General features: G+C 44.2%; 1 protein-coding gene across 1 annotated transcript in view; it reads right to left on the bottom strand.

The window, feature by feature from the left end:
* The window catches only part of SLC4A8 (solute carrier family 4 member 8), an 80,221-nt gene that overhangs the window by 45,191 nt on the left and 18,948 nt on the right, over window positions 1-16,082 (bottom strand). The window contains exons 3-9 of the mRNA XM_049625465.1: window positions 9,320-9,466; window positions 8,665-8,800; window positions 6,761-6,921; window positions 3,253-3,441; window positions 2,283-2,374; window positions 1,165-1,322; window positions 144-231 (exon numbers count right to left, since the gene is read on the bottom strand). Of these exons, the coding sequence (XP_049481422.1) occupies window positions 144-231; window positions 1,165-1,322; window positions 2,283-2,374; window positions 3,253-3,441; window positions 6,761-6,921; window positions 8,665-8,800; window positions 9,320-9,466 (971 nt within the window). The remainder of the gene's footprint in view (window positions 1-143; window positions 232-1,164; window positions 1,323-2,282; window positions 2,375-3,252; window positions 3,442-6,760; window positions 6,922-8,664; window positions 8,801-9,319; window positions 9,467-16,082) is intronic.

The raw sequence follows: 16,082 nt of genomic DNA, 5'->3' as shown, positions 1-16,082 counted from the left end.
CATTCAGAGACGTGACCTGACCTGCTCCCCAGAAGACACTGCAAGGGTGATTATTTTATCCCCAACAGATAACTCAGGGTCTAGCACAGAGTAAATACTCAATACATATTTACAGCATGAACGAAAAGCAGAATGGTACATACCTCATCTGTCATGATGGTGGCCATGGATCTGCCAATCTCATGGTACTGCTGACCTTTCCCTACTGGACCCAATAGGATAAACAAAAATCTGGCAACACACACAGAGGATGAAATTATAAACTATGTAAGCAGACATAAAGAAGTGGCATCTTATTCCTCTCCAAATAACGAAACATTTCTCTCTCCTATCAACCAGAAATCACTGTAGTAACTTCAATAAAAGGAGACAGACTAATGATGGAGCAATATAAGTGGCCTTGACCTAACAGCTCCACTCTGAGCATTGGACGTATTTGTATGACTCCATTCAATAATGTGGTTATAATTGTTAGGGTTTCCATAGACACAATTCCTTGCTATAGGAAAAAAAAAATTCTTTTTTTTTAATTCTTTTTTTTAAAACATGCCATTGTTGTGCAAATTCAAGGTTTTCTGAATCTCATTCATTGCTCTAATAAGCAAATGATGGGGAGAGGAGAGGGATAAGGAAGTTGACATGATCAAGCCCTGTAGAGGAGTCGAAATTGTGTTCTGGACATCTGAATACTCTGTAATTAATGGGGCTCTGAATCACCTGAATCACCACCTTCAGAGTGCACGAATAGCCTTTGGAACAAATGTGGACATATTTGCAAACCATACAAATCCTGCCAGAACCATGGAAAGAGACATCAGTACTTTTGCTCAGACATATTTCCCTGAGACACGGCTCTGTGGAACTGAGAGGGTAAGACTCAGGCTTCCCACCATAACAAGTGATTAGCCTGTGATACGCCCTTGGGATGCTCTTCAGTTCTCCACTCCCAAGGCTATAGTTACTTAAAAGTCATAGCCTTAAAAGTCTTAGAATTCTTCTGCGTGGAGGTTAATCCAACATACCCACAGTGAGATCGCTGCTGAATTTTAAACAGCATTCCCCAGTTAATCCCAAATTTTGGCACTAGCTGGTTTCTTCTACCAGAGCTCACACAAATCTGTGCTTTAGACAGGATGCACTGAGTTTTGCTGCCCTTGTCTTTACCTTGTTGGGATGGGCACTTCTGTCAGACCCGAGAGAAGAACGGCTGGAGAGAGCCTTACAAAGGCAACGATGGGGCGGTCCAGAGAATCCACCTCACCAACCAGGACATTTGAGGCCTCGGCCCCAGTGGGAATTTTTTTCATGAAATGAAGATCCACCTGAAAGTCCAAAAGAACCTTCTGACAACCTAGGAGCTGTCACCTCACACATCAACCCTTACCCTCCCTTACCTTACATTCACCTGTTGTCTCATGATTTAACAAATGTTTGCTCACACCCTTTCATTTGACCCTTGCAATACCTCTGTAAAGTGGATAAAATAGGTCTTATTAGCCTCATTTTTTATTTACAAAAAAAACGAAATGATTGAAACCCAGAGAGGTGAAGTTGACTTGCCCAGTGGAGCCTTTAAGAGAGAGAATTTAAATCCAGGTCCTCTGATTTGAATTTCATTACACCACGCTTTCTCACCGACTGTTTTTGAAGCTCTCGGTCAAATTTTTTCCATTTTAAAACACTTGACTGCTTTGTCAGAGGTTTCAGCTTTTCTAAATAAAACAGGGAGACTTCCCAGCAGAGAAGTGACGCGACCCCATCTGTGTTCTGGCTAGTGTCGAGGACAGATCAGGGCAATGAGAGGCTGGAGGCAGGGAGATCGAGGCTTGAGCCAGAAGCTGCAGCGAGGCACTGCTACTGCAGAAATCTTAGGATGCCCAAGTCACAGTCCCCAAGAAGAGCCTCGACCACAAAGTAGTTTTAGGAGACAAGAGCAAAAATATTGTTTCCGCAAAACCCTGGGAGGTGAGAAGGGGCTGCTGAAGAGTAAGCACCAAAAACAACTTTGGAAAAACCAGGAGGTCTGTGTCAGGGAGGCTTATCAGGGGCTCCTCTCAGTTCTAGCATTGAACCTGGTGGAATAAACTTGAGTCCGCCCCATGCAGGCTGGAGTGAAAGGGAGAAGACCCAGGCAGAGGGGCCTCCTTTTCTGCAGAAAGGGTTCTGGTCTTAGACAAAAGGTGTTGAACTACCAAAGCTTACCCGGCTTCCAGCGATTGGACTCTCGGTTCCACTAGGAATACTCTTAGGCCTACAAGCCAAGCTCCCGTGTCTCTGCTCACCTTGCTTAAATCCACGGGACTGTGTTCACAATTCACGCCATTTTTTACTTCAAGACTCGTAGTTGGAGCAGACTGAGGAGACACAGTTTGACCTATTCAGAGAAGACAGAATCCTCTGAGCCTCTGCCCTTTCCCCCCTTTGACACACCCCATCCGTCACCCGTTGGCTATGGCTCTCTGTCCTGCAAGGCCCATGGAGAAGAGCTAAGAAGACTGTGCAGATAAGACCCACACATACATGTCTCCTTACGGACTAGTAAAGGGAGGGCCGAAGTCTTACTACTTCCGCACCTTCTTCCTGAACATATTTGTGGTCCTCTTTTCTTCCTCTATTAAAGCAGGAATTCTTAACCAGGAGTGCATATCAGAGACTCCTTTGGATAACGTTTCAAATACGTAGATTCCCAGGCATATCCCCTGCACGTTGTGATTCAGTAAATGTGGGGACAGGGAGACATAGAGATTAGACATTGCCTGGCCACAGAAAAGGAAACCAAACAGCAGCTGAGATTCATGGAATGTCTACAACCTGTCACGCACCTGATTAAGGGATTTACGTAGAATCACGTATCAAAACCTCACATTAAACTGATGGGGCAGATGCTATTATCATCCTTATTTCACAGAGGAGAAAGTGAGACTTTAAGAGGTTTAGGAGGCTGCCCGAGGTCACACACTTTGCAAATAGTGGAGCCTGAATCTCAAGCCTCGAAATCGGACTCAAGAGCCTATACTACTGTATGTTGTGTCCCTAATCTAAGATCAATCTGAGGCAACATCCCTAGTGCCACAGAGATAGATGGTCATCAGTCCCAGCCCCCCATCTTGCCAGTAACCAAACCATATTGTGTGTAAGTGAGCATGGAAACATATTAGACAAATATAGCCTGTACCCTCTGGTAACTCAGCATCTTCAACTAGTTCCTAAGTGTCTTATTAATAAAAGAACAGTCACTCCTAATAATCTTACCATTTTTATCCATCGAATGTGGATCTGACTGCTTCTTGCCAACCTCAGCGAAGGAGCGAACAATGGGAATGAGGTTATTTCTCTTTTTTTCATTCTGATGATGATGCTTTTTGAGAAGGGCTTCCCGTACTTTAACCCTCATGCTGTCATTCAGGTCACTGAACAGTTCTTGCTGGTCCAGGATCAGGTCTGGAAAGCAGGTGCTAACATGAACACTCAAACTGACAGTCAGTGAACTCAAAGAGGCCCGCGTTGGGTGGTATGAGGGGTGAGGGGCGAGGAGTGGGAGAAACAGTTCCACGAGGGTCATTAAAGTATAAGGTACAATCATACCTCAGGGCCTGAAAGATCTATTTGACGACAGCAGCTGTGACAAGTTATACTTTATGCATATAACAGATCATTATTATTAGAAACAATCAAGCATTTAATAGGTGCCAGAGCTATGCTATGAACTTTACACAGATTATCCAATCAAATCCTAATGAAACCTCTGAGAAGGAGGTGGTATTGTAACAATTTGTACAGATCCAGAAAACTGAGGCCCAAACGTTACAAAATTTCCCAAGATCTCACATCTAGTAAGTCGCAGAGCTGGGATTCAATCCCAAGACTATCTGACTCAAAAGCCCACACCGTTACCCACTTTGTTCTGTTATCTGCCAAAGTTCCTCTATATTCCCTTCCTCCAACATTTCAACATCGCTATACTCGTCAAGAGGAACGACAACTGTAGAACGCTCCAAATGACAATTTGAAGGTGGAACCGACGTGTATGATTCAGTTAACTAAGTGCCCCAGGCAACCTTACCTTCAACCTTTAACCTGTCAGACCAGCACAGTTGAGGGGGGTTAAAAAATCCCAATAATGAGTATGAGTTCTAGAGGCCCACATTCTGTCCCACTTCTATCACTTTCTGTGTGATCTTGGGCAAGTTACATAACCTTTCCGTACCTCAGTTTCCTCATCTGTAATATGGCGCTAATATTATTAACCATCTTCAAAAGTTGTTACAGAAAATTAATGAGAAAATAAATACAGAGTGCCGTATCAGTAAATACTTGATACGGTTTACCTATCCTTATCACCAACATGAATACATCAGGTACCTAATGTAAACAACTATAGCAATTACACTTCAGTCCTACATCCCTATCCCCAAGCCTCCCCAAAACTTCAACCTATTCTCAACCCCAACTCCATCCATGACTATCCAAGTCTAGAAGAAAATCTATCTTGAATATTCAAGCTGAAGATCCATGGTTTCTCTATATTTAACCTTTATATAGATGGGTTTATTGCTCCCATATTATAAACATGCTTCAGGATCTTTCATCTTTTTTTTTTTTAAGATTTTATTTTTAAGTAATCTCTACACCCGACGTGGGACTTGAACCCACAACCCCGAAATAAGAGTTCACACGCCCCACTGACTGAGCCAGCCAGGTGTCCCAAGATCCTTCATCTTGAAAAAAAATTTAAAAGAAGAAGAATGTCCAACCCAGACCCTCCTTTAACTCTGGCACTCTGTCTGTCTCACTCTCTTTCTCTCTCTCCTATCATTTACAGTTTTCAAAAGAGGGGTACCTGGGTGGCTAAGGTTGTTAGCGTCCAACTTCAGCTCAGGTCATGATCTCACGGTTCGTGAGTTGGAGTCCCCTATCAGGCTCTGCTCTGGCAGAACAGAGCTTACTTGGGATCCTCTGCCCACTCCCGCTCTCTCTACCCCTCCCCCACATGCTTGTGAGCACATGCACGTGCACATTTTCTCTCTCTCTCTCAAAAATAAATAAACGTAAAAAATAATAAAAATAAATTTTAAAATCTTAAAAAAATAAAATTTAAATCACAAAATAAAGTTCTCAAAAATTTCTCAGTCCCCTGCAATTTGGCTCTCTCAATGAAATTGCTTTTGATAAAATCAATGGCCTTCCAGTTGCTAAATTCAGTGGATGTTTATGTGACCTCTCTGCAGCATTTGACACTGAGGAGTTGAAACTCTCTCCCTTCTTAGCTTTTGTAACGAGCTGAATGGTGGCCCCCTCGAGACTTCTATGTACTAATCGCCCAGAACCTGTGACTGTGATCTTATTTGTAAAAAGGGTCTTTGCGCATGTAACTAAGTTAAGGATCTCAAGATCATCGTGGATGATATTGACAAATATTCTCACAAGAGAGACACAAATGAGAAGTCCATGCGAAGACAGAGGCAGACTGGAGTTACGCATTCCTGAGAAGGAACACCTTGAGCCACTAGAAGCTGGAAGAAGCAAGGAATAACTTTCCCCTAGAGCCTTCAGAGGGGACACAGGGTCTCATCAGTGCTGACCCCTCCCCTGTTTCCCCAAGTGATCCCAGAGAGGCAGAATCTCTTGGTACACTTGCAGAAAAGCTTGAAGAAAACTTTATTTCACTGTCTAGCCAAACAGAGCCAAGCTGAGGGAAAAACCTTCACATGCACCCAGGTGTTTCCCAAACGCCATTCCTAAAACATGGTAACAACACTCAACATCAGGAAACCTCATCAGACATCTCCCATTACATCTTGCTGAAAAAATGGGGGTACTGTGGCTCAGTTTCTTACATGTCTTCCCTAGCTGCCATGTTTACAAATCTTTCCTTAACACCTTTTTCTCTGCACAACTCCCAGTTGCCCCTTCCTCTAATTATTACCAAGACATATCTCTGTTGTTGCACTTACTTAAATTGTTCCACGGTAATTTCCCCCGTTAGAAGGTGAGTCCCTTGAGAGTAGGAACTATATCTTATTTCCCTGTGCCTAGCATATTACCAAGTGTAAATAGATACAAAATAAATGTGTGCTAAATGAATAGGCACCGAACACCCTGTCATTTGAAATAGGCTGTGAAATAGGTAGAGTGGTTTCTTAGTTTAAAACCCATCCCACAGGGCACCTGGGTGGCTCAGTCGGTTGAGCATCCCAACTCTTGATTTCGGCGTAAGTCAGGATCCCAGGGTCATGGGATCAAGCTCCGCATTGAGCTCCACGCTGACAACACAGAGCCTGCTGTTCTCTCTCTCTCTCTCTCTCTCTCTCTCTCTCTCTCTCTCTTTCTCTCTCTTTCCCTCCCCCCCCTCTCAAAATAAATAAGTTTAAAAAAATAACAAAATTAAATTAAAAACCCATCCCACAGCTAAAGACATTGAGGTCGAGAAGGTTCAGTGACTGGCATAATGACACAAAGCTACTTTATTCTTTCCTCCACACTTCTTTTTTTTAATGATTATTCGTTTTTTTAAAAGAGAAAGAGAGAGAGGGGGTGAGCAGGGGAGGGGCAGAGAGAGAGGGAGACACAGAATCCGAAGCAGGCTCCAGGCTCTGAGCGGTCAGCACAGAGCCCAACACAGGGCTCGAACTCATGGACCCCGAGATCATGACCTGAGCTGAAGTCGGACACTTAGCTGACTGAGCCACCCGGACACCCCTCCACACCACACTTCTTAATTTAAACAAACATTCCTCTGTTTTCTCTCACCTACGCTTACCTGAAATTTCTTCTATGCTATTTGCACGCATATCCAGAAGGACTGTTCCATTTATAAGGCAGCTCCTTAGCTCAAAGAGACTATGCAGTGAAAGGGTTGCCACATAAGGCTTGCTCCAGCGCTCTCCCCCATCCTCGACATCTTCTTCAAACTTCAGCCACCTGAAAGCGTGACAAACAACTAGATGCCAGAGGTAGAAAATGAAGGATTTTCACAAGAGAATTTTCTTTTAATTTTTTTTAATGTTTATTTGTTTGTTTTGAGAGAGGGACAGACAGAGAGCAAGCAGGGGAGGGGAAGAGAGAGAGGGAGACAGAATCCTAATCAGGCTCCAAGCTCTGAGCTGTCAGCGTGGAGCCCGATGCGGGGCTCAAACTCACGAACCGTAAGATCATGACCTGAGCTAAAATCAAGAGTCAGACGCTTAACTAACTGAGCCACCCGGGCGCCCCTTACGAGAGAATTTTTAATGTAAGCCACAAAGAAAGACATCTGAATAATCATACTGAACGTTGTAATTTAATCTATATGTTCAGGGTACATTGGTAAGTGAAAAAAAAGCAGGTTATAAAACAGTGCAAAATTGAGTACAGTTTGATCCCATTTCTATTTAAAGAAAGATTTAAAAATACAAACACACATGTATAAGACACCAAATGCTGTATCCCTCATAATACCTGGGGTAGTAAAATTATACATAATTTTCATCTTCTCCTTTTTGCTTATCTTTATTTTCCAATTTTGTATAATGAGCACATATTACTTGTGTAACAGATAGATCTCAGGGCGCCTGGGTGGTTCGGTCAGTTAAGTGTCCGACTTCAGCTCAGGTCATGATCTTGTGGTTCGTGGGTTTGAGACCCCGCATTGAGCTCTGTGCTGACAGCTCAGGGCCTGGAGCCTGCTTGGGATTCTGTGTCTCCCTCTCTCTCTGCCCCTCCCCTGCTTGTGGTCTGTCTCTCTCTGTCTCTCAAAAATAAACATTAAAAAAAAAAAAAGATAGATCTCATCGGTATCATTTCGGTATATTAATAAAATGATCATATTTTTCTTTTTAAAAAGCTCTGTGTGACCTTTAGAAGTTGGCAAAGACAGAATAACAAGACGAATTGCCTTTTCACTTGGTATCAGGTTGATTGGCTTGTCTAATCCTCTCCAGCCATGGCAAACGTCCAAGGATATAGCAGGGTTCCAGGAAGAGCTGTTCCAATAAGAGCTAGAGCCACACTTTGCTAGTTACCCAATTTGCCTTCTTCCCTGAGGCTCAGGCATGCTGGCTTTGTATTGTCCGTGAGGCTCACTGGTCAATTACAGAGGAGCCCCAGACATGGCCCTGGTTAATCGGAGGGCTCTTTTGGGGTTTGAGCCTCAAGCAAGCCTGGTCACTCTGCAGCTACCCCCAGAAGCCTACTGTCAGGTTAGCTATAACCCCAGGGGTCTCCGTGAGGTTGGGCTGTCTCAAAAATTCTGAAACTCCCAGTAAATTAAAACCCAAACGAATTAAAATTCTATGGTTCACCTGCAGAAAAGTCTTCACCTATGCTATATTTTCTGGGCTGGGTCCAAACCAAGGCGGTCCCATGAAACATCTTCTAAGCTAGACCTATAATATCAAGATAGCCCAGGAACAACTCTGGGCCCTAAATAAGTTTGAGGACTCCCTAAAGGTTCTGTTGTTTCTGCCACCAATCCCAGGCTCAAGGTCAATTGGTACAGACGTCACCAGAGACATCACAAAGAGGCCGACATCAAGACTTCGCATAGAAGACTCTGGAACATTAATCCCCATGTCAATCATTACTTCTCCCATGAAGAAATAAACGAAAAGCAGACCTGTCACTTGCTGAAAGGTCCAAGTTGGTCTACCCAAGCAAATCTTGACCCAGGTTATTTTAGGGCCTTACCTGGCTGTCTCCTTCCATTCAGCATCTTCTCCCTCTTTCATACAGATCTCATCCAGCTCTGTGAACAGCTCGTGAGGTACATGCTCTTCATCTTCCTCAGTGCCCAGAATGAACTGAACACGCTGAGATGGTGTGTCTGGAAAATCAACCACAGAGAAAGGTCTGCTCCCAGCCTCAACTTAGAGCAGAAATAGCATTCTGCTATACTTAGCACATCTGGGGGCCTTATAACTTCAGGAACATAGAGAAGACAATTCTGAATGTAGATCAAAAACATTTCTTTACCACCTACCACCCCTCACCCCCAAAATGCTATTCTATGCAAGCAGTTGAAGGGAGGGAAAAATTATGAGCTAAGACCACTTGAAGAAAACCCACAACAAACTGGAAATCTGATTAATTTGATCAAAAAACATGGATAATTTTCCGGCAAATGATTTCATCTATATAGTCATTGATTTGGGGGGACCTGAACTATGAATTTTTCAGGAAGGTATTTTTGATTCTTAGAGGCATTTCTTCTTGGAAGCAAGCTCTGAAAACTCTACAAAAGGATTAGAGAAGCAAGACCACCTACTTGACGTCCATCACACATTCCCTCAGCCTCACCGAGGTCCCAGCCATGGACACCCACCCTCTGTCCCGAGAGTGTTACCGTGGGCCAGGGCCTCTGGGCCTTCCTCCCCCTGGCTGGCTCCTTTGCCCCGCCCACGTCTCCGGTGCTTCTGGCCATGGGTTCGGTGATGACGATGGCTCTGTCGGCCCAGAGGCATCCGAACCCCCACATACAGAGTTCTATGACCTAGAACAAAGAAGAAGGTCTGTGCAAAGAATGCCTTTTTCTTTTTTTTTTAGGTTTTTATTTATTTATTTTTGGTAATCTCTATACCCTACACGGGGCTCAAACTCACAATCCCAAGATCAAGAGTCTCACGCTCCTCTGACTGAGCCAGCCAGGCACCCCAGAGAATGCCATTAGTAAAAGGAATTGAGCATATTTAAGAGAGAAAGAAAATCATAGTTCTCTGGCCTGGTCACAACGCTAGTGGCAAAACTTCAAAGACTTCCAGGACTAAAGATGTATAGAGACCTTGGAGTTGACGGACTCCTTCACCCTACAGTGGCTGCAAGCCTCACAGGAGTGTTAAGATCAAAGGAAGTAACTTGCATGAACCTGATTTGCAAACCATAAAGGTCAACACAGATGCTAGTCGTTGTTATGACAATTTGAGCAATTGGAAAAAAGCAATACAGTCACTCTGACAACCGCAGCAAGTCTTGGAAGGGAGGTAGTTTAGAAAAGTGGTTAAATGCCCAAGTTAACCTGCCTGGGTCCTACACTTGACGACATCATTCACTAACCATGTAACCTGGAACAAGTTATTTAATCTCTCTCTGTTTTTAACAAAATAATACTAAAAGCTTATTATTTAAACTCAGAGGGTTTATGGGGCACCTGGGTGGCTCAGTCGGTTAAGCGTCCGACTTCAGCTCAGGTCACAATCTCACGGTCCGTGAGTTTGAGCCCCGCATCCGGCTCTGGGCTGATGGCTCAGAGCCTGGAGCCTGCTTCCGGTTCTGTGTCTCCCTCTCTCTCTGCCCCTGCCCCGTTCATGCTCTGTCTCTCTCTGTCTCAAAAATAAATAAACATTAAAAAAAAAAAATAAACTCAGAGGGTTTTTATGAGCAGTAAATAAGATAATGTATGTACAATGCTTAACACGATGTCAATACATTCTAGAACCAGGTTCCATTACTTTTTTCTCCTTCGTTGTAGAATAAACAAGCTCAAATAGAAGTGAGACACTAGTTACAAATCATAAGAAGCACGAGTCTGGGGTTGTAGGGAGAGAGAGTAAATATTGTACAAAAAGAGAAGAAGGTGAGAAAACAAGTGATCCCGCAGCATACCTGCATAGGTCCTCCTTTTCTACTCACTTGTTCCTTCTATAGGCAATATTTTTTTCTGCTCGTGACTTCTAGGCCTCTCTCACCTCCACTGGCTTTCCCTGCTTTCCTGCCAGGCCTGAAGCGCAAAATCAGTAGCTCCTGGGATGCTACCACCCCTGACACGCAGAGCCTTAGTCTTCCCCCCAGTGCTGCCCAGTTACTGCCACTAGCACTCTAGATCCCGGACTGATCCCCTGCTTCTTCCGTTACAGAAGCATTCCAATCTTCAGTCACTGTCCTCAAATCCACAAGCCTGATTGACACTTCCTCCCTCTGAGCAGGTGACCTCACTTCATATGTTACTAAGAAGACTTAGGCTGTCTCATGTGACCTCTGTCCATCTCAGCCTGGCTTGCTTTCTCCCCCAGCTTCTCCTCTTTGCCAGGCTAATGAGCGTGGCCTCCCATGCATCCAGAGTCCTACTCCATCAGCTATCCCCAGTCTCTCCTTTCTATCTACCCCTTCCACAGCTTTCTCTTGATTACAAGTCTCTCTCTCTTTTTTTTTTTTTTTTAAGTAAACTCTAGGCCCGACGTGGGACTCGACCTCATGACCCTCAGAACAAGAGTTGCATGCTCTACCAACTGAGCCAGCCAAGTACCCCAAGTCTCTCCTATCTTAAAAAGAAAGTTTCCCAATATGGTGCTACCCTCTAAGCTTCTACCTGTCCTTTTCCCTTCTCCATCAAACCACTGTCGGGAGCAGTCTACCCACCTAGCTCCCTTTCCTCACCATCTCCTTATTCCATAGCATCTACATGTGGCTACTTTCCACTGAAAGTGTCCTCATTAGGGACCACTTAATCACCAAATCTCTATCATCTTATGTCTCTCTCAAAAGCCTTTCTTGAGAGCCCACCATGTGCCAGGCTATCCTGGTATCCAAATCCCTAGACTATTTCCTCTCCTGGATGGTCCAGGGTCCCTTAGCTCCTGTACCCCTGCCCTCCCTTGCTCATTTGCACTCCTCTGACTATGCTTCTCCATCCCTTCCACAATCCCCCAAAGGAAAAATCCCTAGGTTTTGGTCTTGGGCCCTTCCCTTTTTCTATTGGCATCTACTCTCACGATTTGAAAGTTTACTTCTTCAAACAACACCCAAATCTTTATCTATGGCAATTCAATACAGCCCAAAGCAAACCCATGATCCTCCACTTCAAGTCAGGCTCATACCCATTTCTTCCATGTTTCTGTTCATGGCATCACCATTCTCTCCACTTTCCAGGCCTGAAACCTCAGAGCTATTCCCCATGCCCCTCAGTGTTACATCCTCCAGATTAGGGATGTCAAGGCTTTCTCTCCTCCCACTTTGACAACAGCAGGAGTCTCCTTCCTGCCTCCCACATCGATTCATTCCTACAAATGAGTCTTCCTGAAGCACTGCTCTGATCACAGCTCACTTCTGTGCAGCCAGGACCCTCAGGCCCCAGTCTCCTTTCTAGTCGTTTCCTTACTAGGACAAATCGTGCATTCACTAGGAAAAGAAAGGGAAGGGGCTTCTAAAAGAACTGAGTGATCGGCTCAAGAGAGACTCAAGTGGAAATCCCACACACGGTCACCTCATTTAAACATTCTGGAGGTGGGGGGTGCAGGTCTAGAGATGTACCCCTTCTGCATCCACCCCAGACACCCTGTCTCCTCTCCACAGCCTCAGATGCTTACACCTGCCACCATCTCACGTTCTTTACCTGAACCAACCTGCTATTCCACAAATGTGCCAATGCCTTCCAGACACGGACTTGGCTCACCTCCACAAGATTCACAGCAAACGCACCTTCCTTCCTTCCTGCTATTATTCCTGATCTCCTCAATCAGATGTGCTGTCTCCTTCTAAATCCCCAGGGCCCTTGGCTAACGTTCTCTCATGCACTTATTTTATGCCTTGAACTAGAATTAATACCGCCCACTATTCATCTGCAGGCTTCTCAAGGTCCCAGGTCAGACTTTCTTCCTCTTGGAATCCCTCACATAACAAAGCACAGTGTTTTACAGATGGCCATTGCTGCACAAATGTACAGAAAACGGAACGTCTCTTAAGAGCCTCTCTCGGGAAGATAACTTCTCAGGAGTCCAAAATCTAACCTAAGAGGGCCTCTAATCTGAAAGGAGCTACAAAAGGTATGTGTCACCAAAGTGAATGTGTTTAGGGTAGAAGAAAAACTCACCAAAGCATGAGAGGATTGAGAAGGTCCAAGCCAACCTGAGAATGTAAAGCTTAATCCAGGAAGACTTCCTGGATAGGGGAACTTTATGGAAAGAGTTACCAACTCTTCATCTTCTTTCCATAGCAATGGGGTTTCCTAAGACTGTGCTCAACTTCTTTAGGGGTTCCTCAGTAAGTGCTCTCCACTTCCAAGTGGAGTTAACATGCCTTTGAGTGCAGCTCTAACAGTCCTTTCTCTATGTCCCCCTCCTTTTCTTTAACCTCTCCTGCCTTCCAAATTCCAAGGCGATAAAGAAAAATAAAAAGAAACAGGATTATATATACATCTTCTCTATCCATTCATCTCTGGATGGACACTCGGATTGCTTCCGTATCTTAGTTCTTGTAAATAATGCTATAGTAAGCATAGGGGTGCATGTATCTTTTTGAATTAGTGTTTGCATTTTCTTTGGGTAAATACCCAGTAGTGGAATTACCGGATCATACGGTAATCCTATTTTTAATTTTGGGGGGAAGAAACCTCCATACTGTTTTCCACAGTGGCTATACCGATTTACATACAAATGATGGAATATTCCTCAGTCATAAAAAAGAATGAAATCTTGCCATTTGCAACAACATGGATGGGCCTAAAGGGTATATAACGCTAAGTGAAGTAAATCAGACAGAGCAAGGGAAACACCATATGATTTCACTCCTGTACGGAATTTAAGAAACAGAACAAACGAACAATGAAGAAAGAGACCAAACACACACTCTCTTAAATACAGAGAACAAACTAGTGTTTGCCAAAGGGGAGGTGGTGGTGCAGGTGAAGGAGATGATGGAGATTAAGGAGCACACCTATCATGATGAGCACTGAGTACTGTACAGAACTGTTGAATCATTACATTGTGTACCTGAAACTAATGTAACACTGTATGTTAACTATACTTCAAGAAAAAAAGGAACAGTACTGGAGGGAAAGCTGGTGAGAGATTTATTTGAATGCTGAGAGGCAGGAGGATAAAATATTCAGTATCCAGTGGAATCACACCTCCCATCCTCATCCTGTCTCAGGGCAATCCTGTGTTGACTCATGCACATCTCAGGACATTTCTGACAGGCAGATCTCCGAACATAGTGTAATCACCTCATAACTTTATTGAAATAAAAATACAGAGCCAGAAGAAGTCGTCTGCTAAGATGTGGGATTCCAAACCTCTGACATTGTCAGTGAAAACTATAAAATGTGAAAATGACTAAGTTGAATGCCATCTCAATAAAATACCATCTGTTAACTAATAATGTTCCACTGTAGTATGTTAATTAGTTCCCCGTAGTATACCGCTGAGACCGACCTGGGCTGGAGTCACCTAACTGTTCCAGGTCCTGTCCCAAGGGCTGGGGATACAACAGCAAAAAGTACAAGGTCCCTGTCCTCAAGACACAGATTCTAGTTAGGGGAGACAGACACCATGAAAACAACATATTATTTCAAGTATTGATAATTATCCCAAGTAAAAACATGCTGAAGGGTTTGGGGTAGAGGGTAGGATGAAGAAGAGAGATTGTAGCTAAGATGATCACAGGCGACATCTGAGTGATGAAGAGAGGCCATGAGAAGAGCAGTCCAGGACAAGGCAAGATCAAGTGCATAGGCTCTACAGTGGGAATGTGCAAATTCCAAAGCCAAAGTAGGGCCAGTAGGGCCAGAGCAAGAGGAAAGAGGAAAGAAGAGGAGGAGGAAAAGGTCAGAGAGGCAGGCAGGGACAGATCATGAAGAACCCATGGGCAGTGAAAAGCATAATTAGATCCCAGAGAACCACTTCAACCAGCCCCTAAAATAGTGACCTAGGGGGTTGCCTGGCTGGCTCCATCAGTAGAGTGTGCAACTCTTAATCGCAGGGTCATGAGCTTCAGCCTCATGTTGGGTGTTGAGAGTGCTTAAAAATAAAATCTTCAAAAAAATTTTTTTAACAAGAATAAAAAATAAAATAGTGACCTACGTGTTGTAAAACTGTGTCCAGGTCGAGCTTGGCTTGCGTGAAGAAAAGCCTCACCAAGGGGTGACTCTCAGTCCTTCAACAGAGGCATCCCAACCATTAGCTTCCTTTCCCAGTAATTCCCCCAGAGGATTATTGGGCAGGCTAGGACCCCCACTTCTCCTTAAGCACATTCTAAATACTTCCACTGGGGGCTTTTGTTGGTGTATTGCTAGTATTATGTAATTTTAAGTACATTCTAAATAGGAATTGAGGGGCAGTGGTTAGGTGTTAGAACCTGTTTTATCAGATCTCATTTTCTCGGTGAATTTGCTGTCATTATTAAAGTAAAACAAAGAGGTCGGATCAAATGACTTCTCATGTCCAGTCCAGGTTCTACGTCCAAACTAGGAAAGGCTCAGGCAAGGTCATTTTTGGAGAAGCCAAGATGGTTCACTTGTTCCCACTCTTCTTACTTGTTGCTGCAAAAAGGCACTCCAGCAGAGTCTCAGTAAATGTTGAGCGAGTGATGCATGGTTTTGCTTGGTATCCAAAATTCCCACTAGGCAAGTCTGAGGATAGTGGGGAAGACACCCTTCAGATGCCTTTGGCGCCTCTGTAGGAAGGTAAAGCTTAAATCTTAGGGAAGGAAGACTCTTCTTTCTCTAAGAATTGTTTTGGTCCGATCAGTTCTCACAAACACTAACCAACCACAGTGCCTACCTTTTGAAAATGCCAGAGACAGGTGGAAATGAAAACAAGCCCCAGCAGGGGTCAGAGCTAAGAAGGGCCAAGCGGCTGTCAGAAAATCAGGCCTCAGTTTCTAGGCTGAGGACTCTGAAACAGGGGCTTGGATTTTCTGGGTGAGATCAGCAGAGGTGAAGACAAACAAATGGACACTAGGAAATGAACACAGAGTCAATAAAATCTAGTCCATTTAACTGGACTCTGGCAGTCTGGTGACTTCACTAAACGAATCCTATGGTCAGTTTGCTGGCCATTCAACTGCTTTCCCATCCACAGTCTTCTTCCCGCTACCTACCGACCAACTCACCCAGACTCCACCTTCTAAATCTACTCTTTGGGGGCTACTTTTTTTTTTATGGTGGTTTAAATTTATTTTTGAGAGAGACACACACACACATACACACACACACACACACACACACACACACACACACACACACAGAATCCGAAGCAGGCTCCAGGCTCTGAGCTGTCAGCACAGAGCCTGATGCAGGGCTCAAACCCACGAACCACAAGATCATGACCCGAGCCAAAGTCACATGCTCAACTGACTGAGCCACCCAGGTGCAAAGGGGGCTATCTGTATGCAAATAC

This window comes from Panthera uncia, chromosome B4 (assembly GCF_023721935.1).
Source record: "Panthera uncia isolate 11264 chromosome B4, Puncia_PCG_1.0, whole genome shotgun sequence".
Lineage (NCBI taxonomy): Eukaryota > Metazoa > Chordata > Mammalia > Carnivora > Felidae > Panthera > Panthera uncia.
Note: the sequence above shows the minus strand (reverse complement) of the source record. Positions and strands in the feature narration are given on the sequence as shown.